We start from the raw sequence: 25,919 nt of genomic DNA on the forward strand, positions 1-25,919 counted from the left end.
CTAGTATTACAGATATAGAATCATAGAATCATAGAATCAGCCAGGTTGGAAGAGACCTCCAAGATCATCCAGTCCAACCTATCACCCTGCCCTATCCAATCAACCAGACTATGGCACTAAGTGCCTAATCCAGTCTTTTCTTGAAGACCCCCAGGGACAGTGCCTCCACCACCTCCCTGGGCAGCCCATTCCAATGGGAAATCACTCTCTCTGTGAAGAACTTCTTCCTAACATCCACCCTATACCTACCCTGGCACAACTTGAGACTGTGTCCCCTTGTTCTATTGCTGGTTACCTGGGAGAAGAGGCCAACCCCCACCTGGCTACAATGCCCCTCCAGGTAGTTGTAGACAGTAATAAGATCACCCCTGAGCCTCCTCTTCTCCAGGCTAAACAGGCCCAGCTCCCTCAACCTCTCCTCATAGGATTTGTGCTCCAGGCCCCTCACCAGCTTTGTTGCCCTTCTCTGGACATGTTCCAGCACCTCAACATCCTTCTTGAATTGAGGGGCCCAGAAGTGGACACAGTACTCAAGGTGTGGCCTGACCAGTGCTGAGTACAGGGGAAGAATAACCTCCCTTGTCCTACTGGCCACACTATTCCTGATGCAGGCCAGGATCTCAAATATAACAGGAAAATTTGTTGGTTAAACTCACAAGCTCTGGCTGCTGTGCATTTAATAACCAGAAAGGTCAGCCTGCTATTCTATAAAGACTGCTATTAAGCACAGGTCCTATCTCTGAGGCACAGTAAACATTCACTACCTCTTGTGAAATACAGAATCATAGAATCAGCCAAGTTGGAAGAGACTTCCAAGATCATCCAGTCCAACCTATCACTCAGCCCTATCCAGTCAACTAGAGCATGGCACTAAGTGCCTCATCCAGTCCTTTCCTGAACACCTCCACAGACAGCGACACCACCACCGCCCTTGGCAGCCCATTCCAATGCCAGTCACTCTCTCTGTTAAGAACTTCTTCCTAACGTCCAGCCTATACCTCTTCTAATGACTGGTTCTCACCAGTAGCTAAAGTTGACAAAGGTCCATTAGCAGCACTATGCCTGTATCACCTTTCTAGGAAAAAACAACAGTATTCTGAGTTTTTTCTAGAGCTGCTTCTTTGTGGGGAAACAGTTTGCAATGGAGCCAAACAAACAGCAGTAAAATAAACTGATGTCTCACTGCAGGAGCCTTTGATCCATTCTGAAGGACCTATCCAGAATTATTAAATTTTATGGCGCTTGCATAGGGAAATGAACAGTGTACACTCACCTTGAATTGTGAGTGAATTGTGTACACTCACCTTGTTTTATCAAAGTCTTCAATGTCTGGTTCTTGAGCAGGTAGGAAGGCTGACCTGCAGAGATCCAAGTTTTAGTTCCTGGATATGTGCAAAGGATGTTTATATGGAGGGGAATATTTCCAGTCACTTGACTGGAGAAAATGTCTGTGTAACTAAGGAACCAGAAGGTTGAAGCAGGAGAAAAAGAAAAAGTGTGGGTTTGCTGTTCTCAGAGAAGATTTTCTTTTTTTTAAATACAAACCCAACTTGTATTTTGTGACTGATTCTGTACATTTGTCTTTTTTTTTTCCCTGTTCTAATTTTCAGGTAGTGAAAGTTGGATTTAGGGGTGTGCACTGTTGGTATATCCATCTATTTATATAGCACATTGGATTGTGTGCTAAATTCATATTGAATCTCTGTTGGCAGTCTTGCCTTTTCTTAGCTCTGTGATTTGGTTTGATAAATCACATTTATATCCAAGGTTGCATCCTTCCTATATTGTTTTCTTTGCAGTTGAGACAATGTTATAAATTTACCTTTCAGATATGATTGTACAATTATGTCTGTCTTTCAAAAAAAACCCACAAAATCGAAAAAGAAAACAAACCCAAAATAACAAATGCCACCGCCACAAAACCACATCCTCATTTGGACCAAGTTCCCATTGTAAATTTTTCACATGCTAATGTCTTCATTTTTAAGCCTTGAATTAAACCATAGGGATGTGTCATGGGTTTCACAGTAACTGAAAGCGAACCAGAAGCTTGCTAATACTAGAATCTGGGCTTTTACATACAAGCAGTTGTGTGTATATCTGCTACTGCTATTAATGGAGTTAGTAGATAGCAAATTAATTACTAGGTGGAGCACTTGAAATTCTGGATGGATGAATCTTAATCCTGGCTGTTGATTGAACAGCCTTGAAACACATGTACTTACCAGGCTGTCAGATACTTTTTATTTCCTGGCAATGGCGGTATTCCTGGACAGATGGGCAGAGTCCAAAGGGATGGCGTTCAATAGCTCAAAGTGCAGGGTGCTGCACTTTGGCCACAACAACCCCATGCGGAAATACAAGCTGGGGTCAAGTGGCTGGAGAGCAGCCAAACAGAGAGGGATCTGGGGGTGCTGATTGATACCTACCTGAACATGAGCCAGCAGTGTGCCCAGGTGGCCAAGAGAGCCAATGGCATCCTGGCCTGCATCAGGAATGGTGTGGTCAGCAGGAGCAGGGAGGTCATTCTGCCCCTGTACTCTGCACTGGTTAGACCACACCTTGAGTACTGTGTTCAGTTCTGGGCCCCTGTCGTGGAACGCAGTTTCGCGGCAGAGTTTATGGGGAAAATACGCGAGGCGTTGACTATTTTATCAGTGATTTATTGCAAAAATGCGAATTCCCTTTTCCCGAAACTACACCACCCTTGTGAATACTTTCGATCGAGGTCAAAGTAACATTTCCGAAAATGGCAAATTAAAGAGTCTATGATGTTTAAAGAGAGTTCTTTGAGTCTCTGGTTTGAGTTAATAGTTCGTCAGCTACTCACAGTCTGTAGCTTGGTAGGGAGTCCCTTTCTCCCGGTGAGGGTCCAGGCATGTGCAGGCTTCCTGCCTCTGCGGCTCGGCGTGTCCGCCCGAGGCGAGGCTAGATCGGCAAGCAGTTTGTTGTTGTTAGAAGTTCGAGGAAGGACAGGAGCGAGGATGAGGTCCAGAAGGACGGGAAAAAACCAGAAAGGCTGGAAAAACCCAGAAGGCAAGGGCAAGGGCGAGGGCGCACCCCGATCCTGGCCTGTCCACCATTTTTATAATGTTCAAATAGGACTTGCCCACCATTCAGATCACTTTTACGTTGTTCACATACATTGGTAAAAAACAGTAAGCAACTTATACAATTGGATAACATTACCTTAAACAATATAAAGACCACTCCTCAAGCCAGCCCACCTGCAGGTGTTGGGCAGGCTTGAGAAAGTCGTTACTACTAACCAAAACAATACCCTGTTGTCTGGAAAGCAAGGCCAAGTGAAAGGGAAACATGGCCAGTGTTTACCTTTCACTTACCCTAGGGAGAAATCTTCCCATGGGACTGAAAGATTGTTTTGGTTTTTCGATGCTCCTGGCTTTTAATGTGAGGCATTAGAAACTACACAATATAGCAAAAGCTGAGAGAGCTTTTGCTACTCTCCATGACAGCCCCCCAGTTTAAGAGGGACGTTGAGATGCTTGAGCATGTCCAGAGAAGGGTGACGAGGCTGGTGAGAGGCCTCGAGCACAAGCCCTACGAGGAGAGGCTGAGGGAGCTGGGATTGTTCAGCCTGGAGAAGAGGAGGCTCAGGGGTGACCTTATTGCTGTCTACAACTACCTGAAGGGTGGTTGTGGCCAGGGGGAGGTTGCTCTTTTCTCTCAGGTGGCCAGCACCAGAACGAGAGGACACAGCCTCAGGCTGCGCCAGGGGAAATTTAGGCTTGAGGTGAGGAGAAAGTTCTTCACTGAGTGAGTCATTGGACACTGGAATGGGCTGCCCGGGGACGTGGTGGAGTCGCCATCCCTGGGGCTGTTCATGGCAGGATTGGACGTGGCACTTGGTGCCATGGTCTAGCCTTGAGCTCTGTGGTAAAGGGTTGGACTTGATGATCTGTGAGGTCTCTTCCAACCCTGGTGATACTGTGATACTGTGTATTGCTAAGATCAATCTGATTCTTTGCTGTAACTCCTTTTTCTTTACTGTCTTTCATTGGATATAATGAAGTTTGCTAGTTTGTAAGTCTTGACAATTGATCTAATCTAAGGCAATCTCTATCAAGAGCAGCACCCTGTTTCATATCCTGGTTTTGACTGGTAGACCATGGATTAAAACTGGGTCATAATAAGAAACCATTTACTCCAGGGGAGCATATCTTGTCTGAAGACAAACACCTTTCCTGTGGACTGGAGCACCTCTCATAACGAGACAGACTGAGAGAGTTGAGGCTGTTCAGCTGGGAGAGGGCAAGACTCCAAGGACACCTTATTGTGGCCATCCAGTATCTTAAGGGAGCCTACAAGAAAGCTAGTGAGGGACTTTTTAGGGCATCAGGTAGTAATAGGGCTAGGGGGAATGGAGCAAAGCTAGAAGTGGGTAGATTTGGACTGGTTGTTACAAAGAAGTTCTTCACCATGAGGGTGGTGAGACACTGGACCAGGTTACCCAGGGAGGTGGTGGAAGCCCCATCCCTGGAAGATGTTTTGGAGGCCAGGCTGGATGGGGCTTTAAGCAACCTGATATAGTATGGGGTATCCCTAAACATGGCAAGGGAATTGCAGCTAGATGATTCTTGATGTCCTTTCTAGCCCTGACAATTCTATGATTCATGTCTTCTTTCCCATGCTTTTTTAGATACTTTGACATGCTGTTTTTCTACTAGCAGTGCTTTGTTGTGCTTTTCCATAGCATGTCCTGCTAACTTGTAGTCTTGCATGATGAAGCAGCTCATCATTTCCAAACTTAAAGACTTCAACAGATGCTACATAACTTTTTCTTCTCCCAGTTCTCATGTCAGGGATCATCCAAACAGTGGCAACTTGCTTGTCTGAAGCATAAAGGAAATAGTATCAATCCATGTCTGTTGTGGAGGGGAAATTAATTGATGCAAAATTTTATTTTTCAAAAAATTAATACTGTTTATTAATTTTGATATTCCAAATTCTTGCCACCCCTGGCCACTAATTTTAATAATATTATAGAATCAAAGAATCATAGAATCAGCCAGGTTGGAAGAGACCTCCAAGATCATCCAGTCCAACCTATCACCCTGCCCTATCCAATGAACTTGACCATGGCACTAAGTGCCTCATCCAGTCTTTTCTTGAAGACCCCCAGGGACGGTGCCTCCACCACCTCCCTGGGCAGCCCATTCCAATGGGAAATCACTCTCTCTGTGAAGAACTTCTTCCTAATATCCACCCTATACCTACCCTGGCACAACTTGAGACTGTGTTCCCTTGTTCTATTGCTGGTTACCTGGGAGAAGAGGCCACCTCCCACCTGGCTACAATGCCCTTTCAGGTAGTTGTAGACAGTAATAAGATCACCCCTGAGCCTCCTCTTCTCCAGGCTAAACAGGCCCAGCTCCCTCAACCTCTCCTCATAGGATTTGTGCTCCAGGCCCCTCACCAGCTTTGTTGCCCTTCTCTGGACATGTTCCAGCACCTCAACATCCTTCTTGAATTGAGTGGCCCAGAAGTGGACACAGTACTCAAGGTGTGGCCTGACCAGTGCTGAGTACAGGGGAAGAATAACCTCCCTTGTCCTACTGGCCACACTGTTCCTGATGCAGGCCAGGATGCCACTGGCTCTCTTGGCCACCTGGGCACACTGCTGGCTCATCTTCAGCTTACTATCTATCAGTACCCCCAGGTCCCTTTCCTCCTGACTGCTCCTCAGCCACTCAGTCCCCAGCCTGCTTGGGGTTGTTGTGGCCAAAGTGCAGAATCCTGCACTTGGCCTTGTTAAGTCTCATCCCATTGGACTCTGCCCACCCATCCAGCCTGGCCAGGTCCCTCTGCAGGGCTCTCCTACCTTCCAACAGATCAACACCTGCTCCTAGCTTGGTGTCATCTGCAAACTTACTGATGCCGGACTCAATCCCCTCATCCAGGTCATCAATAAAGATATTGAACAGAACTGGGCCCAGCACTGATCCTTGGGGAACACCACTAGAGACTGTCTGCCATCTGGATGTGGCACCATTCACCACCACTCTCTGAGCTCTGCCATCCAGCCAGTTCTTGATCCAGCACAGAGTGAATCTGTCCAAGCCATGAGATGCCAGCTTGACTAGGAGCTTCTTGTGGCAGACAGTGTCAAAGGCTTTGCTGAAGTCCAAGTAGACTACATCCACAGCCTTCCCCACATTCACCAGGCAGGTAACCTGATCATAAAAGGAGATCAGGTTAGTGAGGCAGGACCTGCCATTCCTAAACCCATACTAGCTGGGCCTGATCCCTTAGCCATCCTCTAGGTGCTTTGTGATGGCACCCAAGATGACCTGTTCCATGACTTTGCCTGGCACTGAGGTCAGGCTCACGGGTCTGTAGTTTTCTGGCTCCTCCTTACGACCCTTCTTGTGAATGGGTATCATATTGGCCAGCTTCCAGTCTTTGGGGACCTCTCCAGTGAGCCAGGACTGCTGATAAATGATGGAGAGTGGCTTGGCCAGCTCATCTGCCAGCTCTCTCAGCACCCTAGGGTGGATCCTATCCAGTCCCATGGACTTGTGAGGATCCAAATGACGCAGCAGGTCCCTTACTGCTTCCTCATGGATTAGAGGGGGACTGTACTGGTCCCTGACTCCATCCACCACTTCAGGAGTCCAGCTGTCCTGGAGTCAACCTCTCCGACTATTGAAGATTGAGGCAAAGAATGTGTTAAGCACCTGTGCCTTTTCCTCATCCTTTGTCACTATGTTCCCCTCCCTATCTAATAAGGACTGGAGGTTGTCCTTGGCCCTTCTCTTGCCATTCATGTATTTGAAGAAACATTTTTTGTTCTTCTTGACAGCCGTGGCCAGCCTTAGCTCCAAGTGGGCTTTTGCCTCTCTAATTTTTCCTCTACAAGACCTAGCAACTTCCTTGAACTTCTCCTGGGACACCTCCCCTCTCTTCCAAAGGTGATACACTCTCTTTTTAATCTTTAATTCCTTCAGTGGCTCCCTGCCCATCCAGTCTGGCTGCCTCCCTCATCGGCTCGTCTTCCAGCTCAGTGGCACTGCCTGCTCCTGTGCCTTCAGTAGTTCTTTCTTGAAGCAGGTCCAACCTTCCTGGACCCCTTTGTTTTCAAGGGCTATTTCCCAAGAAACTTTCTGAATTAGTTGCTTAAATAGGCTGAAGTCTGCCCTTCGGAAGTCCAGCGTGGAGGTTCTGTTGATGCCCCTCCTGGTTTCTCCATGTATTGAAAACTCTATCATTTCGTGGTCACTGGGCCCCAGGCAGCCTCCAACCACCACATCCCCCACCAGCCCCTCTCTATTTGTGAGCAGCAGGTCAAGCAGGGCTGCCCCCCTGGTAGGCTCACGTAACAGCTGGGATAGGAAGTTGTCTTCCACACACTGCAGAAACCTAGACTGCTTCTTCTCTGCAGTGTTTAAGTCCCAGCAGATGTCTGCTAGGTTAAAGTCGCCCACCAGAACAAGGGCAGGTGATCTTGAGGTAGCCTCCAGTTGCTTAAAGAGTAATAAATCAACCTCTTCTTCCTGATTGGGTGGTCTGTAACAGACTCCAACCAGGATATCAGTCTTGTTGGCCTTCGCCTTAAGTCTCACCCATAATGACTCAACTTGATCATCCTTGATTTCTACCTCCATGACATCCAGTGCATCCTTAATATACAGAGCCACTCCCCTGCCCTTTCTTCCTTGCCTGTCTCTCCTGAAGAATCTGTAGCCATTGATTACAGCACACCAATCATGTGAGCCATCCCACCACATTTCAGTGATGGCGACAATATCATGGTTTTCCTCCAGCACCAGAGCTTCCAGCTCCTCTTGTTTGTTACCCATACTGCATGCATTAGCGTACATGCACTTCATCTGGGCTGCTGCTTTTACCCCTAGCTCTAGCCTACCATCCTCAATTCCCTTTGATTTATCTCTGGTGCTGTCATGTTTAACCCCCTCCCCCTTCCATTCTAATTTAAAGCCCTCTTAACAAGCCCAGACAGCTTATGTGCCAGGGTCCTTCTCCCCTTCTGTGATAGTTGTATCCCATCTGCTGATTGCAGACCTGTGGCAAGATGAAGTTCCCCAAGATCAAAGAATCCAAAGTTATGTTGGAGGCACCAACCTCTGAGCCACTTGTTCATGAAATACACTTCCCTATTCTTCTCTGTATTCCAGCCTGTAACTAAGGGCATAGATGAAAAGATTACCTGTGCCCCTGCTCCCTCAACTGCTTTCCCCAGTGTCTTAAAGTCCCTTTTGATAGCTTTTAGCCCTCTGTTATTAATCTCATCATTCCCTGCCTGTATAACTAATAAGGGATAGTAATCAGAGGGCTGCACTGCAGTAGGCAGCCTCCTGGTAACATCCCTGACCCGGGCTCCAGGGAGGCAGCAGAGCTCCCTGTGGAAGGGGTCTGGCCGGCATATGGGGCCCTCTGTTCCCTGCAGAAGGGAATCACCAATAACAATTACCCTCCTCTTTTTCTTCTGGGTACTTGTTCTGGTGCGAGGGGGCAACTGATTTGTCTCAGTTGCCCTCCCAGCCGGTGATGCTTCTGCCTGCTCCAGGATCACCTCATCCTCAACCTCTAGTGCCCTATATCTGTTATGCAAGGGCAGCTCGGGATGTGAAGATGGCTGGAAGGGTTTTCCCTTGCCCCTTCTGGCAGGCACCTGCATCCATTCTCCTTGGTTGCTCCGTTCATCTACCTCTGGCAAGGGGGACTGCAGAGCATGTTGCCCTCTTTTACATTCACTTTCAGCCTTCAGGCGTTCCACCTCTCCCTTGAGTTCAGCCACCAGGTTAAGCAGACTATTAATCTGCTCACACTGAATGCAGCCAATGCCTGTGTCTCCCTCGAATTCGAGTGCCAGGCTCCAGCACTCCTCACATCCACTCGTCTGGATGCCTGCATTCCTACAGGTGGGCTCTGTTTGGGTGCCCACAGTTTTACAAGTATTTTACAGCTTGGACCTGCTTTCCTGAAGGTCTGATGGGAGTTGTTAGGTGTGGTGTTTTTTTTTGTTTGTTTCTTTTTCCAGCAGCGCACGCTGCGCTGTGCTCAGCAGAGCCCTCTGCCGCACCTTGTTTAAATCTGCCGCTCGCCAGGCACCGCCCTCTGACTCACCTTCCTGTGAGCACTTAGTGCCTGCCTGCCGCTCCCTGCCTGCCACTCCCTGCCTCCCTCTGGGCTCCTCAGATCGAGAGAGCCTCAAAATGGAGGAGAAAAAAGGCTTCGAGAAAGCGCGTTTCAGCTGAGCTAGCCTCGGTCCTGCTCTCCTGCCGAACCAGGCTGTGTGAATCCTGCACTTCGCCTTGTTAAATCTCATCCCATTGGCTTCTGCCCACCTATCCAGCCTGTCCAGGTCTCTCTGCAGGGCTCTCCTACCTTCCAACAGATCAACACCTGCTCCTAGCTTGGTGTCATCTGCAAACTTACTGAAGATGGGCTCAATCCCCTCGTCCAGGTCATCAAAAAAGATATTGAACAGGACGGGGCCCAGCACTGATCCTTGGGGAACACCACTAGTGACTGGCTGCCAACTGGATGTGGCACCATTCACCACCACTCTCTGGGCTCAGCCATCCAGTGAGTTCTTGACCCAGCACCGAGTGAATCTGTCCAAGCCATGAGCTGCCAGCTTGACTAGGAGCTTCTTGTGGCAGACAGTGTCAAAGGCTTTGCTGAAGTCCAAGTAGACTACATCCACAGCCTTCCCCACATTCACCAGGCAGGTAACCTGATCATAAAAGGAGATCAGGTTAGTGAGGCAGGACCTGCCCTTCCTAAACCCATGCTGGCTGGGCCTGATCCCTTAGCCATCCTCTAGGTGCTTTGTGATGGCACCCAAGATGACCTGTTCCATGACTTTGCCTGGCACTGAGGTCAGGCTCACAGGTCTGTAGTTTTCTGGCTCCTCCTTACGACCCTTCTTGTGTATGGGAATCACATTGGCCAGCTTCCAGTCTTCGGGGACCTCTCCAGTGAGCCAGGACTGCTGATAAATGATGGAGAGTGGCTTGGCCAGCTCATCTGCCAGCTCTCTCAGCACCCTAGAGTGGATCCTATCCAGTCACATGGACTTGTGAGGATCCAAATGATGCAGCAGGTCCCTTACTGCTTCCTCATGGATTAGAGGCGGGCTATACTGGTCCCTGACTCCATCCACCACTTCAGGAGTCCAGCTGTCCTGGAGACAACCTGTCCCACTAGTGAAGATTGAGGCAAAGAATGTGTTAAGCACCTGTGCCTTTTCCTCATCCTTTGTCACTATATTCCTCTCTCTATCTAATAAGGACTGGAGGTTGTCCTTGGCCCTTCTCTTGCCATTCATGTATTTGAAGAAACATTTTTTATTCTTCTTGACAGCCGTGGCCAGCCTGAGCTCCAAGTGGGCTTTTGCCTCTCTAATTTTTCCTCTACAAGACCTAGCAACTTCCTTGAACTTTTCCTGGAACACCTCTGCTCTTTTCCATAGGTGATACACTCTCTTTTTAATCTTTAATTCCTTCAGCAGCTCCCTGCCCATCCAGTCTGGCTGCCTCGCTTGTCAGCTCATCTTCCGGCTCAGTGGCACTGCCTGCTCCTGTGCCTTCAGGTTCTTACATGGTCATGGAAACATTCTATGGATAATATCTAGATCTAGTAATAACCAGCAAAATATATAAACATTAACTGAACTGAAAGAGAAGATTCCTGTTGAACTGGAAGAGAAGATGCCACTTGCCCAGTATATGGACTCAAGGAGGTCTTTCTGCTCGTGGCAGAAGGCAATGGAGAATTACAGAAAGGCATTTAAGCATTTACTCACAAATTATTATTACCCAATTCATGGGGCTTAGCCACAGTCCAGACAGTGCCCAAATGCTTTCAGGGGACTCTGTCTTGTCAGACATTGAGACTTAATTCTTCCAGGCTTCTGGGGAGAGAGGCAATCTCTGACCTTGTTCTCCTGGCTTCTTCTGGATTATCTGTATATATGTCCAGGACTTGTAAGTAGGACTTTCAGGTGTAGAGGCAGGATGTCATGCAGTCTCAGCATGGTGTCACACTGACCACATAGGCCAGTGCAGGCATCCAAGGTCTGCTCCTGGTAACTCGTGGCAGTGGAGTTTACCAGGCAAACAATAAGGCAGTAGGCAATTGGAGCAGGCAACAGCAGAGCATGGCTGAGCACAGCAGAGAAAGCAGAGGAGCAAAAGCAGGGAAGCAAAGCATGTTGTTTACCTGCATATCTCCTTTTAGCAATGTAGGCTGAGATTAATTGCCCTTTGGACACAGAAGACCCGATCAGGATGGCAGTTAGCCAAACCTTACCATATTAGGCAAAGCCACAGGCTCACTTTTACCCAAATTTGGGGAAAGCACAGGCCTTGCACGAAGTAGGCACAAGCTAAGTGTGTGTACCTTACCACAGGACCCTGAGCAGGCCAGAGTCAGTGGCCTGAGTTCTTTTTTGTCTTTTTCCTGTGCTTGTCTCTGGTGGAGCAGAAAAACATGCCTAGGCAAGGCAGGACATGTATAAGCCTATTTTGGGCCTATCAGGCCTACCACAACAATGTCCTCCAGCAGTCAAGAGGAGAGCAAAAGCCCCATTGCTTGTAAGAATGAGGATTCTCCTTCCTCTCATGTATCAGTATCAGTCTCCTGTATCTGGCTATCTTAAAACAAAGTATGTGCATAGACATGCTGGATAGCCTTCTGACAGGCATCATCACAAAGCCTCTAGGCTTTCTGTGCTTCTTACAAAAAACATAGAGACAAGACAAGGCATCCTAATTCCTTTTTTCATTTTGCAAAATGTTTGCTACTGTACAGACTACAACAGAGAAAGTTATGTACTGACACAAAACTCAAGGAACTGTTCATTCTCTTCTCTCTTAGGTGTTGCAAAAGAATGCCAAAATACCATGTATTGGCAAATTACTTATTCTTCTGAAGTGAGATATGTTTGCAGTGGTGTTGTTTAATGGGTATCTTAGGGCCAGAGGCATGTGGTTTATCTACTGGGACTTATCTTGTTACATGTACATAAAGGTTTGTTTTTTTTTAATAATTGTTACTGGCTCTTGGCTACAGTGATACAGATAATTTCCTTGAGTAATTGTATGCTGTGCATAAAATGCATTGTACAAATCAGAGAACTGTTATTTTAAAACTTCTTAACATATTTGTTCTTCCGAGAGGTTAAATAAGTTGATAGGCAGAAATCACTTGGCTTTCTCGAAAGGATGTCCTCCCTTTATTCCATGGTAGCCCAGTAGATCTGACAGTTCTTCCAAAGATGCGTGTCACCTTATGCAATGAAATACATTTCTGCTGTTTGCATGCATGTTTAGTTATCCGCGTTTCACCTACCTTCTCTCATGCTTCTTAATTGCTGTGATTCGTAGTCTTTTGATCAATGTCGCTTGAGTAAGATTTCCAGGAAGAAAATGCAATTTCAGGTACAGTAACCTTTCTGAAGTTCTTACTTAAACCTTTCTGGTTTGCTTTTTCTCTTGCTTATTGTGTATGTTCGCCCTGTGATTCCATGCAAATTCCAGCAATTCTCATTTACTTACACTTTGCCAAACATAACCATATTAGGTGAACTCAGGGCTTACTATTACCTTTAGGGCAGAGCACAAACAAGTGTATAAACATGTGCAGGTACCCTGTAAACAAGTTTGGACAGACATGGAAGCACCAGGTCCTTTTGTCCTCCTTTCCCACAGTTGCTCCTTCCATGAGCAAAAGAGCAGAAAAACATGTCTGAACAAGCCAAGTCTTGTTTAGGCCTATTATGACCTTCCATGGCAGTGCTGCACTTGGATCATCGTAAGTGTGCCTCTTTGTGATGTACAGACTCATTGACGCAATTCAACCTGTGCCCAGGCAGACAGTACAGCCCTGGCACAGGCCACTCATCTGCTGCCACTGACCATGAGAAGGAACACTAATGCTGCTCAGAAAATGACTGTATGCCAGAGGAGTGATTAGGTAGAAAGTGGCCAAATCTCTGACATCATCTGAATACTTTTCTTCCTACAGGCTTAATAAGCAGAGGTGGTATGGTTATGCCCCCCAAAAATATTGTTTCTCTTACCGCTCTTTTGCAACAATGGCTGACCTTTAATTGTATTGTAAGGCAGTGTCAGGCAAAAACTGAGCAATTTAGAACATATTGAAATGTCATGGGCTATGAGAAATGCTTGTCCCTTTTGGAGCACTCCTGCATGAAACTTCCATAATATCCCAAATAATACAGCTACTGTTAGCCCTAGATAACAGATTATTCTTTATTCAGAAAGATAACGTGTTTGGTTGGTTTTTTAAAATGATAATGCCTTTCTGTCCATTAAGAATGAGGGGTTTTACTCTCTTGGAGCTGAGCTAAACTATGAAAGTCTATGTAAAAGAAAGGGTTTGCAGGTTAAACATGTGTTGTGCACTAACATGCTTACAACTCAAGGTTTTTCAAAAAGGTAGTAAAAGGAGTGAGTATGTTCCTGTAGAGAGATAAAGTGTAACCTTCTGCCTTGAAAAGAGATGGATTCAGCCTTGCTGATTTTGTCGTTGTCCTTGAGGATCCTGCTTAGTTGTAACAACTAAAATTTCAGAATACTACTCTGCAAGTACTGAATTGTTTTGGAAGCTCTGGCATCTTGAAACCATTGATTTCAACTGAGCTGAAACACATACGTCTCTCCCAGCCCAATTAATTTTTCCCAGGTCAAGAAGATGAAAACTATTTAATTTCGCACCAAATACACACACCACTTTCCTTTTGAAATTAAAGGAAGCTAGAATTAACTTATTAAAAAGCAACAACTCTGACCTACGAAATCACTTCTTTAAAGCATGCTGTATGAAATACTTTAGACATTTTTTCAAGTTTTATGCTAAAGCATCCAGTATTTACCCAAATTTCAGAACAGTTTTAAATTACTAATCCTGCATTCTTTTTAATCACTCCTGCTAAAATACTAATCTCAGAAAAAGAAAAAAAAAAAAGAAGGAAGAATGGACAAAGTGCAGTCATTTTCTGTGTTCATGAACTTTTGGCTTCAGTTGTGTGACAGATTTATAGGTTGCTGTATGTGTAGGGAGAGAGGAAGCAAGCCCTTTTTTGTCAACAGTTTAATTCTCTTTTCTTAGCAATATTAAAGAAACAGTAAAACTTTGGTCCTTATTTCCCTAAGAAGTTTGATTCTTGGGATTTTATTTTTTATTCTTAGGGTTATACCAGGTTTATATCCAATTATGTTCTTGTTAAAATTTCAGCTGCTATATTACCACTGCTATCATCAGTCTCTGAGGTGCATTTCTTGTACCACTGTTCAAATGTCGTGTACAAAATTATACTAATTTTGCCTTTTTAAAGTCAAATTTAAGTATCTCAGGCTCTTGTTTTATTTCCTGACTTTAGCTTATGTTAAAATATACCAACTTGTCAAAGTCTCTGATGGTGATCATCTCCTGAGTGTCAGCTCTGGGCATAATGACACTGAATTTGCCTGGTGCATTAAAAGCTGCTTTTGCAGAACAGAAAATCTCAAAGTGTTTCATCCTTAATGTGAAAAGGAAAGCAGCAGAAAATTATTTGTAAAAAACAAATTCAACAGATACTTCAAGCATAAATAACACATAGGTCATATTAGATGACATCCAACATTCTAAATATTTTTCCTCTATCAAAATGCATTACAGATGAAGTTTTAAGATACCATTTCCCCTCTAGTACTCTATGTAGTGTTCTCTACTCAATGTATGTTTTGCTTTCTTCTCGTTTCTGTTAGTTCACTTTGACAAATTCAGATAATTTTCTGAACAAGTTAGTTCCTTTTTGTGGGAATTTAGTTATACAGTATTGTTTCTTTGGTATTGGAATATCCATGTGAAGTACTTGACTGCTGAGTGCCACATGTGGTATTTTTCAGAACTGCCAAATACACTCCTTAGGAGTAATTTGAGTCAAAATGCTGGATATTAGAGTTTGTCACTGACTATTCAGTGGATGCTATGTTTGCTGTGAAATTAGTTAGTACATTTCTACAAATGGATACACCACTCATATACCAGTAAAATTTTGGTGTAAATGAAGGATAGTGTATCTCGTACTAAATAAAGCATAGATTTTAACACTCTTTCTCACTTCCCTGTAGCATTTTCCATGTGCTGGTCCTGAACATAGCAATTGTAGGAGCTGGTGTAGCAATGGCAAGATTTTATCCAAATATAGGAGGTATCATAAGGTGAGTGTTGGTTGCTCAGTGAGCATGCTTGTGATGCTGCTGCATGTTTGCTTGTTGATGCTGAAAAGGAACAGTATGAATAAAAGTAATTCTGTCTTTGTGTTTTATGAGGCTTATAGGTTGTAAGTAATGATTTAGAAGTATAAACAATCAACTTTTTAAAAGTTCTGGCAAGCAGCTACCTCCATTTGTGCCTCTGTATTTGAGCTGACTGAGATTGCACCTCAAGTTTTGTTGGTGTTGTGTCTGAGGACTTTGAATATGGTGTCAGTAGAAAAGTTCCTCAATTATTTTGTAGCTTCTCTGAATTGTTGCTTTTGTGTTAATACCATCTGAAATTGTTTTGAAAGTCAATAGTAAAGATCCAAGAAAGAAAATAATTTCAAAAAGAAAAGTGACATAAAGTTTGTACTTCTAAATTAAATTGTGCATTTACCATGCTACAAACCCTTAATGTTTCTGCAATTGGGAAAGAGTGAACAACCTAGTGAGTTTTACTTTCTACATTTGACACCACCATGTTTGTAATCATTGTCATTCATTATTATTTTGCATCTTTTATACTGCAGCCAGAAGAGGGAGGTATTTGAAAATATAGAAATCTGCAATTTTAAAATGAAAATGAGGAGGCTCGAGTCTGTCAAGAGTAGCAAAATAACTTACTTTGGCTCACTGGCTGATCTCTGAGGGTTTTTTCCATTTCCTTTTATTTCTACCTTTTCCTTTTAGTGAAAGAAAATATGTTCCAGTAATAGAGATTATATAATTATTGATTCAAATTAAATATCATGAACTACATTTCTCTGTTTGCAAACTGATCTTGACCTCTGCTAACTTGTGCATGTTGTGCATAGCAACCAGACATTTTGAACAGTGAATTTCCTGCTGATAAATTGTTTGTGTACCATCTAATTTAGGTATTGGCTACTTTTGTATTGTGAATGGTTACACTGTCTTATGATGTTTCCTCAGTTTAAAAGGAGTATTCAAGTATTTGAAATAAAATAGGTTGTCAGCTAATGCACATTTGGCTGCAGTATAGCTTACTAAGAGGGGGAAATAATGAGAAGATTGTGGGGGGCAAGTTAGAGTTCAATATTTCACTTGCTGTGGTTGGAAGATGTCTTGATCTTTTCAGATCTGGAGATCAGTTTTTCTAGGAGCTCATGAAATAAATTAAAAGAGAAGTTGCAGATTCAAGAGCATTTGTATGCTTACATGCTTTAATATGTATCCTTAGATGGCTGCGATGCAATGAGATCTGCAATTTTGAGAGTAAAGGATGGCTAACAGAATGCAGTGTCCAGTCTTTTTTTTACTGCGCATTGACAAATTTCCCCAAAGAAAGTAGAAATGTCAGTAGTATTAATTCTTACAGTGGGAAACAGTGATTTTTCTCCTGTGCCTCAAACTCCAGGAAACTTTGGGGGAAAAAAAAAAGTTTAAATTACAGTATTGAGACTTGTGCTAGTTTGAAGCAAGCTGGAATGTTTTGGTAGAAGAACTAGATAACGGGCAGTGAAATGAAAAACAATTGTGTCTACTTCTCTCACAGTCACGCTGAGAACTCTGGGAAGAAGAAGAAAACATTCTCCATTTTGTTTCTCACTCTTGCTTTTGCCTTAGACCTGGTCACATCTCATTAACCCTGCTCCTACTAACCTTGCTCCCTAACCTCTTGGCTGCACCTCTCTTCTTCCTGAGAACTGGGGTAAGGTTAAGAGGGCCGGGGGGAGGTGTTGGGGTGATTTGAGAGCCCCTCCTGGGGACTCAGGTTTCTGGGAGGGGAGTTGTGCTTTTGTATTGTTTATCCTTTGTATATTTCTGTATATAATTGTATATAACTGTATATATTGTAAATAGCTGCTTGTAAATTCTGCTAGCTGTAAATAAATTGCTTCATCTATATTCCCAGGGTCCGTCTGAGCTAGCTGGGGCAAATTCAAAAGTGTGGGGGGGCGGGGTAACCCCCAAACCATCACATTTTTATATTGGCTTTCCCAACGTGGGGCTAGATATTTCAGTGAGTGGAAATTAGCTCTGGGAATTAAGATGAAGCTAATCAAGCAGCTATTGTACTTGGTGGGGATTGCTGTGTGGCCTGTTTTCTGGTTTTTTGTGTACAACTGGATCAAAGATCAAATTGGTTATTTCTTGCTTCATGTAGTTTTTAAGAAGGCTAAAGTTAAGCTTTCAAACATGTTCTGGAGCTGGGGTGATTTTATTCTTGGTTATGCTGGTTTTAGTGTCACTGAGAATATTACTAGTGATATTACAAGAGTTTTTGTCAATAATGTTACAATCAATCGAGAGTCTGCTTTATCTACTGCTCTCATGAGGGTCATCCAGCCCCAAACTGAAATGCCAAATCCATGCAAGGATTTCTACTCGAAACAGAGCATGGCAGGGATGCTGGGCATTATACTGGCTCTTGTAGTTTTAAATTTCATATTAATTTTGGCATTATTGGTGAAAAATTCAAAACCAGCTTCTGTAAGAGCTAGGAAAATTTCTGTGTCTCAGAAGCAGTCTCTTTCACAGCAAAACAAGGGAACACAGTTATCGGCTTCCCCCATGCCAGCCTCTCCACCCTCCTCTGTAGGTTCTGGGAACACAGCCAGCGTTCCCGCCACTAACGTAAACAATGATAAGGATAACCAAAACAAGCCGCAGAGTTTAGCAGGAGCCTCAGGAGCACAGGCAAATATCCAAAATCAGAATGTTCCTAGCAACAATCAAAACACGTCAGGGTTGGCAGGCATCCCAGGAGGACAGGCAAATAATAACACTGCTAGTGCTAGTAACGCTAGTCCAGTCAGTCCAAATCCTAATAACACCAGCTCAGCCAATTCAAACCCCCAGCCAGCAGACCAGAACCAAAATCCTCCTGTTAAAAGCAAGGCAGATTTGAACTCACAAGCTCCAGGTCAGACCCCTAAGGATACAAATGCTCCAAGTCAGACCTCCAATAATTCAAATGCTCCAGGTCAGACTCCTAAAGATTCAAATCCTCCAGCAGACACATCCAAGTCTGTTGCTGCTCAGGCCTTTCTGGCACCTGCTAAGGCAAAAGCTAAGACAAAGAGTGGTTCGCAGGAGGATGTAAGAGATGGGACCTCTAGTGATCAGCAGCAAGGAGAGGAGGAAGAGGAGGCAGTTAGTCTGCGAGACCTTGTAGATGTGCTGAGACAACAATACTCAAGTGAGAGGAGTGCTGTGAGGTTAGCTGCCAAGAGAGAGGATGGTTCCAATGAGTTTAGGAATGCTATGAGGAAGATTGTGTTAGGCCCGGCACCACCAGAACAACAGGAGGAAGAGGAGGAAGATGACATCCAAGGCTCCAAGGATCCACTCAGAGAGGTCAGGGAAGTTAGGAAGGAATACACAAGGGAATCAGGTGAGCCAATCCTAAGCTGGCTAGTGAGATGCCGTGGCATTGGTGCTAATGCTCTGCAGGTAGGAGACAAGTCTGCCAAGCAGCTGGGACCACTCACTAAGGAGAGTGGAGTGGACAAACACCTAGCAAGTCCTCTTGGTAGGGTTAGCTTGTGGACACGCCTGCTGTTGGCTGTGGCTATGAGATATCCTTCCCGAGATGATTTGCCATGGGCTGCCAAGAAGTGGAACACCGTTGAGCAGGGAATTAAGCTTCTGAAGGAGTTTGCTGTGAAGGAAGTGCTTTATGGAGATCATGGCACTCATGAGCCTGATGATATTCCTTTGGGAACAGGTCTCATGAAGAAGCTTATTAAGCTTGCTCCTTCATCCTATGCTAACATCTTGGCCAGCAAATTCCTAGCAAGGAGTGATAATGGAAGATCTTTCACTGTTGGTGAATTCACTGATCAGCTCAGGCAGATAGAGGACAGCTTGTCACATTCTGGTATAATCTGTGCCATAAAAACTATGACTTCTGAAATAAAGGGCATGAAAGATGGTTTTGAGAATACCATGAAAGAACTGAAGGAGGATCTCAAAAACATTACTAATCTGGTAAAGGATACTGTTCCTGCATCATCTGAATGGGTGCATGTTTCTGCAGTCAGGAACAGACGCCCACCTCCTACAAGGCAATTCCAGCCCAGGAGGAGACAAATTCCACCTAGACAGCAGCAATCACGTGCGTCACTGTGGATACTTCTGCGTGACACATACGGTGAGAACATGAACAAATGGGATGGTAAACCTACTTCAGCTCTTTCAAAGAGAGTCAGGGAACTGCAGAGTGGCAGAAACAGAGGCAGTAATGCCCGAAAAGTAGCTGTCACTTCTTCAGCTCCCGAGAGCAACTGCAATTGTTCCAACAGTTGCAGTTCCTCTCACAACAACACCAATCATTGTGTACACCCCACATGCCATGTTCAGCATTAGGGGTGCCCTGCCTCCAGCCAGGAGGAGGAAAGGGATAGTGGAGAGAACCGAATCTATTGGAATGTATTCATTAGGTGGCCTGGCAGTTCAAGAGTTCGGAAATACAGGGCTTTAGTTGACACAGGTGCTCAGTGTACTTTATTGCCATCTAATTGCAAAGGGACAGAGTCCATTTCTATTTTTGGAATCACTGGTGGATCTCAAGAGTTAACTAAGATACAAGCTGAGATCAGTTTAACTGGTAAAGAGTGGAAAACACATACTATTGTAACTGGTCCTGATGCGCCTTGCATTTTGGGAATTGACTTTTTGAGACAAGGTTGTTTCAAAGATCCTAAGGGTCATAAATGGGCTTTTGGAATAGCATCTGTAGAGATTGAGGATGATAAATTGAAATTGTCCATTAGACCTGAACTTTCTGATGAATCTGCAGTTGTGGGACATCATGACATAGAGGACCTGGAAGTGCCAATTGCAACTCAAACTGTTCATCATAGGCAGTACAGAACTAACCGTGACTCTTTGTTGCCCATTCATCAGCTGATTCGTCAGTTGGAGAGTCAGGCTGTCATCGAGAAAGCTCATTCACCTTTCAACAGTCCCATCTGGCCTGTGCGTAAACCTACGGGCGACTGGAGACTCACAGTTGACTTTCGTGCCCTCAACGAGGTGACGCCACCCATGAGTGCAGCTGTGCCGGACATGCTGGAACTCCAGTACGAGCTGGAATCGAAGGAGGCTAAATGGTATGCAACCATAGACATTGCTAATGCTTTCTTCTCTATTCCCATAGCAAAGGAGTGCAGGCCTCAGTTTGCATTCACCTGGAGAGGAATCCAGTACCAGTTCAACCGTTTGCCTCAGGGGTGGAAACACAGCTCAACCATCTGTCATTCAGTCATCCACAATGCACTGGAGAAAGGTAAAGCTCCAGAGCACATCCAGTACATCGACGACATCATTGTGTGGGGCCAAACTGCTGAGGAAGTCTTCGAGAAAGGTAACAAAATCATTGACATTCTGTTGCAAGCAGGTTTTGCCATTAAGAGAGACAAGGTCAAAGGACCTGCCAGAGAAATTCAGTTTCTGGGAGTGCGGTGGCAGGATGGTCGCCGTTACATTCCTCAGGATGTGATCAACAAAGTCTCTACCATGGCAGTTCCCACCAGTAAGAAGGACACACTTTCTTTTCTTGGTGTGGTGGGATTTTGGAGACTACACATTCCTGGTTTCAGTCAGATTGTCAAACCTCTGCATGATGTGACTCGTAAGAGAAACAATTTTGAGTGGGGACCTGAACAACAAGCAGCCTTTGATCAGATCAAGCGAGAAGTAGTCCATGCAGTGGGTTTGGGACCTGTGAGATCTGGTCCGGACATTAAAAACATTCTGTACACGGCTGCCAGTGATAATGGTCCAACTTGGAGTCTCTGGCAGAGAGCTCCAAATGAGACACGTGGTCGTCCTCTTGGTTTCTGGGGACGTTGTTACAGAGGTTCAGAGACAAATTACACTGCAACTGAAAAAGAGATACTAGCAGCCTATGAGGGAGTGAAAGCAGCTTCTGAAGTGATTGGAACTGAGTCACAATTGCTTTTAGCTCCTAGACTGCCAGTTCTAAACTGGATGTTCAAGGGCAAAGGTTTATCACCACATCATGCCACAGATGCAACCTGGTCTAAATGGATGGCTTTGATAACCCAACGAGCACGAATGGGTAATCTTGACCGACCTGGTCTGGTGGAGGTGATCACCAACTGGCCGGAAGGCACAAACTGTTCCAAACCTCCAGAGGAGAAAATAACTCGTGCTGAGGAAGCTCCTCCCTATGGTGATCTCTCTGATCAGGAAAAGAACTATGCTTTGTTCACAGACGGTTCCTGTCGTCTTGTTGGGAACAAGCGAAGATGGAAGTCAGCGGTTTGGAGTCCAACCAGGAGAGTTACCGAAACGAAAGATGGAGAAGGAGAATCCAGTCAGTTCGCTGAGGTAAAAGCTGTTCAACTTGCTCTTGATGTGGCTGAACGTGAGAATTGGCCTATCCTTTACCTCTACACCGACTCGTGGATGGTAGCCAATGCTCTATGGGGTTGGCTAAAGGACTGGAAGAAGAATGGTTGGCAGAGGAAAGGAAAGCCTATTTGGTGTGCTGATCTATGGCAGGACATTGATGCACGGCTGGAGAAAACTCCAGTGAAGGTGCGGCACGTAGATGCACACATGCCTAAGAGTAGAGCAACTGAGGAACATCAACATAACCAGAAGGCAGACCAAGCTGCTAAGATTGCTCAAGTTGATACTAACTCTGAACTTGACATTGACCTTGATTGGAAACACCGAGGTGAGCTGTTCTTAGCTCGGTGGGCCCATGACTCATCTGGACACCAAGGCAGAGATGGAACATACCGATGGGCTCGCGATAGGTCAATTGACTTGTCCATGGATGCTATCACCCAAGTCATCTATAACTGTGACATTTGTGCTGCTATTAAGCAGGCTAAGCGAATCAAGCCCTTATGGTATGGTGAGAGATGGTCAAAGTACAAGTATGGTGAAGCCTGGCAGATTGACTACATCACTTTACCTAGATCTCGTTCTGGCAAGCAGTATGTGCTAACGATGGTAGAAGCCAGCACTGGATGGTTGGAAACCTATCCAGTTCCACATGCTACTGCACGTAACACCATTGTTGGTTTGGAGAGACAGATATTGTGGAGACATGGAACTCCAGAGAGAATTGAGTCAGACAATGGTACTCATTTCAAGAACAATCTTGTGAAAAACTGGGCCAAAGAGCATGGTATTGAATGGATCTATCACATACCCTACTATGCACCAGCTTCAGGGAAGATTGAACGCTACAACGGTTTGCTGAAAACCACCCTAAAAGCCATGGGGGGTGGAACTCTGAAAAACTGGGACAAACATTTAGCACAAGCTACTTGGTTGGTAAATAGTAGAGGTTCAGTAAATAGAGCAGGACCTGCACAATCAGATTTAGTCCAAACAGTAGACGGTGATAAAGTTCCTGTTGTACGTGAGAAGAATCTGTTAGGGAAAACTGTTTGGGTATTTTCTCCTTCGGGCGAAGGGAAACCTGTCCGAGGGGTGGTTTCTGCTGAAGGTCCTGGTCATACATACTGGGTAATGCAGGAGAATGGTGAAATCCAGTGTATTCCACAGAAAAATTTAACTTTAGCTGAGAGAGTTTAAATTCAAGCTGTTAGGAGTTTTCTGTTCTAGGTAACATCGGCGCCCAACACTGAGAGAATCTACGATAGAATCTACAGTACGTGAGCACGAACCCAACATCATCTGGGAGTCCCTGTTCTGAGCTTTTGAATCACCTACATCTGATTGAAGTGTGAACTGAACTTGTATATATTGTTTTAGTGTAAATATTGGTTTAGATTAGATTGGATAATTCTCAGCGATACTCTGAGCGAAGTAGACAAGGGGTGGATTGTGCTAGTTTGAAGCAAGCTGGAATGTTTTGGTAGAAGAACTAGATAACGGGCAGTGAAATGAAAAACAATTGTGTCTACTTCTCTCACAGTCACGCTGAGAACTCTGGGAAGAAGAAGAAAACATTCTCCATTTTGTTTCTCACTCTTGCTTTTGCCTTAGACCTGGTCACATCTCATTAACCCTGCTCCTACTAACCTTGCTCCCTAACCTCTTGGCTGCACCTCTCTTCTTCCTGAGAACTGGGGTAAGGTTAAGAGGGCCGGGGGGAGGTGTTGGGGTGATTTGAGAGCCCCTCCTGGGGACTCAGGTTTCTGGGAGGGGAGTTGTGCTTTTGTATTGTTTATCCTTTGTATATTTCTGTATATAATTGTATATAACTGTATATATTGTAAATAGCTGCTTGTAAATTCTGCTAGCTGTAAATAAATTGCTTCATCTATATTCCCAGGGTCCGTCTGAGCTAGCTGGGGCAAATTCAAAAGTGTGGGGGGGCGGGGTAACCCCCAAACCATCACAAGACTGCAAGGCTAATTTTAGTCTGGTAAGGTGATGTCTGGAGAGGGATTCGTAGGTGAATATTGGAGACTTTTTAGAAAATCACTTAGTGACAGGATGAAGGTAATTACTTCAAACCGGAAGAAGCTAGGTTTAAATTAGGCATTAGAAAGCAATTCTTCCCCACAAGTATGGTTGCCCAGACAAGTTGTGAATGCTCAAAGTCTGGAAGTGTTCAAACTCAGGTTTTGATCCACCACATCTATTAGAAGGTGTCCCTGCCCATCACAGTGGGTGTGAACTAGATGATCTTTAAGGTCCTTTCCAAGACAAACCAGTCTGTGATTCACACAGGGAGTCAGTCCCCATAATTACCTGGAGATGTGACTTGAAATGTCAAGAAGGGTATCAGAGTGCAGGTATAGAGAAGGAGACCTAACACCGAAATGGATAACTAAATGCCAGTGAGGAAGGTGAAGCACCACAAGAAATAGAAAATTATGTTTAGTGACTGCAGACAGCTATTGTTCACCCAGACTGTTCACTGGTTTAAGGGATGAAAATGACAAGAGTAAATAAGAATTAGTTAACACAAACCTTTTTCTTTTTCTCCCCTCTTCACCCTAGATACTCTGGAGCAACATGTGGTCTGGCCTTTGTATTCCTGTATCCATCCCTTATCTATGTGATTTCCCTTCATCGTGCTGGGCAGCTGACATGGCCAGCATTGATCATTCACATCTTTATTATTCTCCTTGGACTGGCTAATCTGATTGCACAATTCCTATTGTGAAAGCTCCTTCTTCTCCCTGTGGCTGTCAGAAGTGATACTGTGACATTTGGCAACAGCCTTGAGCAACACGGTTATACACGGGAACAAGCAAGTCTTCAATATGATCTTGAGAAAAACTGCATCTCTGAAACAAACTAAAAGCACATCTTTAGGCACCTGATAGAAAACTTGCTCCAAAGAAAAAACACAATTCATTGAGAATTGAAATGGTTCAGGTTTGAGTGAGGTAGGCCTCCTGATTTTGTTGAACACACATCAAAAATTAGTAAAGCTCTTTTTTTTTTTTTTTTTAAAGCACATTTGGGTCAAAATGCACTCTTAATTTTTGAAAATGCTAGTAAATTGTTTTGGCAGTATTTTTCCTCTAGGAAATTCCAACTAAGAAATAATTAACTCATGTCTCAGTTTTTTATTCAGAACAAATATGCACATAAGTTATCTGTAATCTTACAATGAAAAAAAAAAAGAAGATTAAAAAAATTAGAACAAGACTATTGAAATTAGAATTCCAGGCTTCACTTGACTTCAGCTCTGTTAACTGAGCTGCTACATGCTGTAAAGTTGTCTTGTTTAAGAGTTGTATCTTGGATGCAATGTTCATCACGGACTTAATCCTTCCTTCCTAGGGTCTTACTTTAAACATTTCTCACTGTGCTCTTCCACTACATTATGCTAGACATTTTGGATGTGAGCAGAGAGACAAAGCTTGCACTCTTCAAGGTTGTGGACTAAAGCAAATCATTTAAGTTTTAGATAATCCTTAATGGAGTGAGTGTGTGGGTTGGGTTTTTTTTTCAGACTTCTTATTTACTGAGACAGCGTACGTGAGTAAGCACACTGATACCTTCCTTCACCTACCATCTCTGAGCCCAGATCTTAATCCAAAATGCAATCATTAAGTTGCCATACTCTAGTGGAATGTAATTTTTTTTGTGGATGGAGAGAGAGTAAAAACTTCTTCTACAGAATTTCAGTGCTTTAAAATAATGAACAGATGTAGAATATTTGAAAGAGGACTGAGAGCATTGCTAAATTCCTAAGTAAAAGAGAAAAATAGTTGGGACTGATGTAATATTTGTCAAGTAGGAATTGAGTTGGGCAAGATAATTACATTGCAGGATAAGAGTTCATGTTTTCATCATAAAAGTATAAAGTAATTTTTTTTGAAAATTATGTGATTTTTTTACTAATCATGTAAATCCTCTTGTTTGACTTAGGCTCTTCAAACTGTGTAAAGGACATTGACTTGCATAAATGTCCTTTGATTTGTATCAAATACAAGATCATACAGCTTTTAAATATTACTTATGCAACAGAAAATTCAGATTCTCTTTTTCCTTCATGAAATTTTTTGTGCTCTACCAAGTCTGATGCTAAACCGTGTCACTCAGCACCACATCTTTGCACCTTTTAAACACCTCCAGAGATGGTGATTCAAACACCTCCTTGCGAAGCCTGTTTCAGTGTTTGAGAACTCTTTCAGTAAAGAAGTTTCTTCTGATACCAAATCTAAACCTCCCCTGGTGCAACTTGAGGCCATTTACTATCCTTCTGTCACTTGCTATTAGGAAGGG

At 44.1% G+C, this 25,919-nt stretch overlaps 1 protein-coding gene across 7 annotated transcripts in view; it reads left to right on the plus strand.

Moving 5' to 3' along the window:
* The window catches only part of SLC38A9 (solute carrier family 38 member 9), a 93,547-nt gene extending 67,903 nt beyond the window's left edge, over nt 1-25,644 (plus strand). For 6 of the 7 annotated variants that reach the window (XM_064139950.1, XM_064139956.1, XM_064139954.1 and 3 more), the window contains 2 exons: nt 15,129-15,218; nt 24,180-25,644. In XM_064139950.1, coding sequence (XP_063996020.1) covers nt 15,129-15,218; nt 24,180-24,345 — 256 coding nt within the window. In that variant the 3' untranslated portion in view covers nt 24,346-25,644. Of the gene's footprint in view, nt 1-15,128; nt 15,219-15,787; nt 15,960-24,179 lie in introns of those variants that run through there. The other variant, XM_064139955.1, reaches the window with a different exon arrangement.
* The last annotated feature ends 275 nt before the right edge of the window (nt 25,645-25,919 follow it).

This window comes from Pogoniulus pusillus, chromosome Z (genome assembly GCF_015220805.1).
Source record: "Pogoniulus pusillus isolate bPogPus1 chromosome Z, bPogPus1.pri, whole genome shotgun sequence".
Classification (NCBI taxonomy): Eukaryota; Metazoa; Chordata; class Aves; order Piciformes; family Lybiidae; genus Pogoniulus; species Pogoniulus pusillus.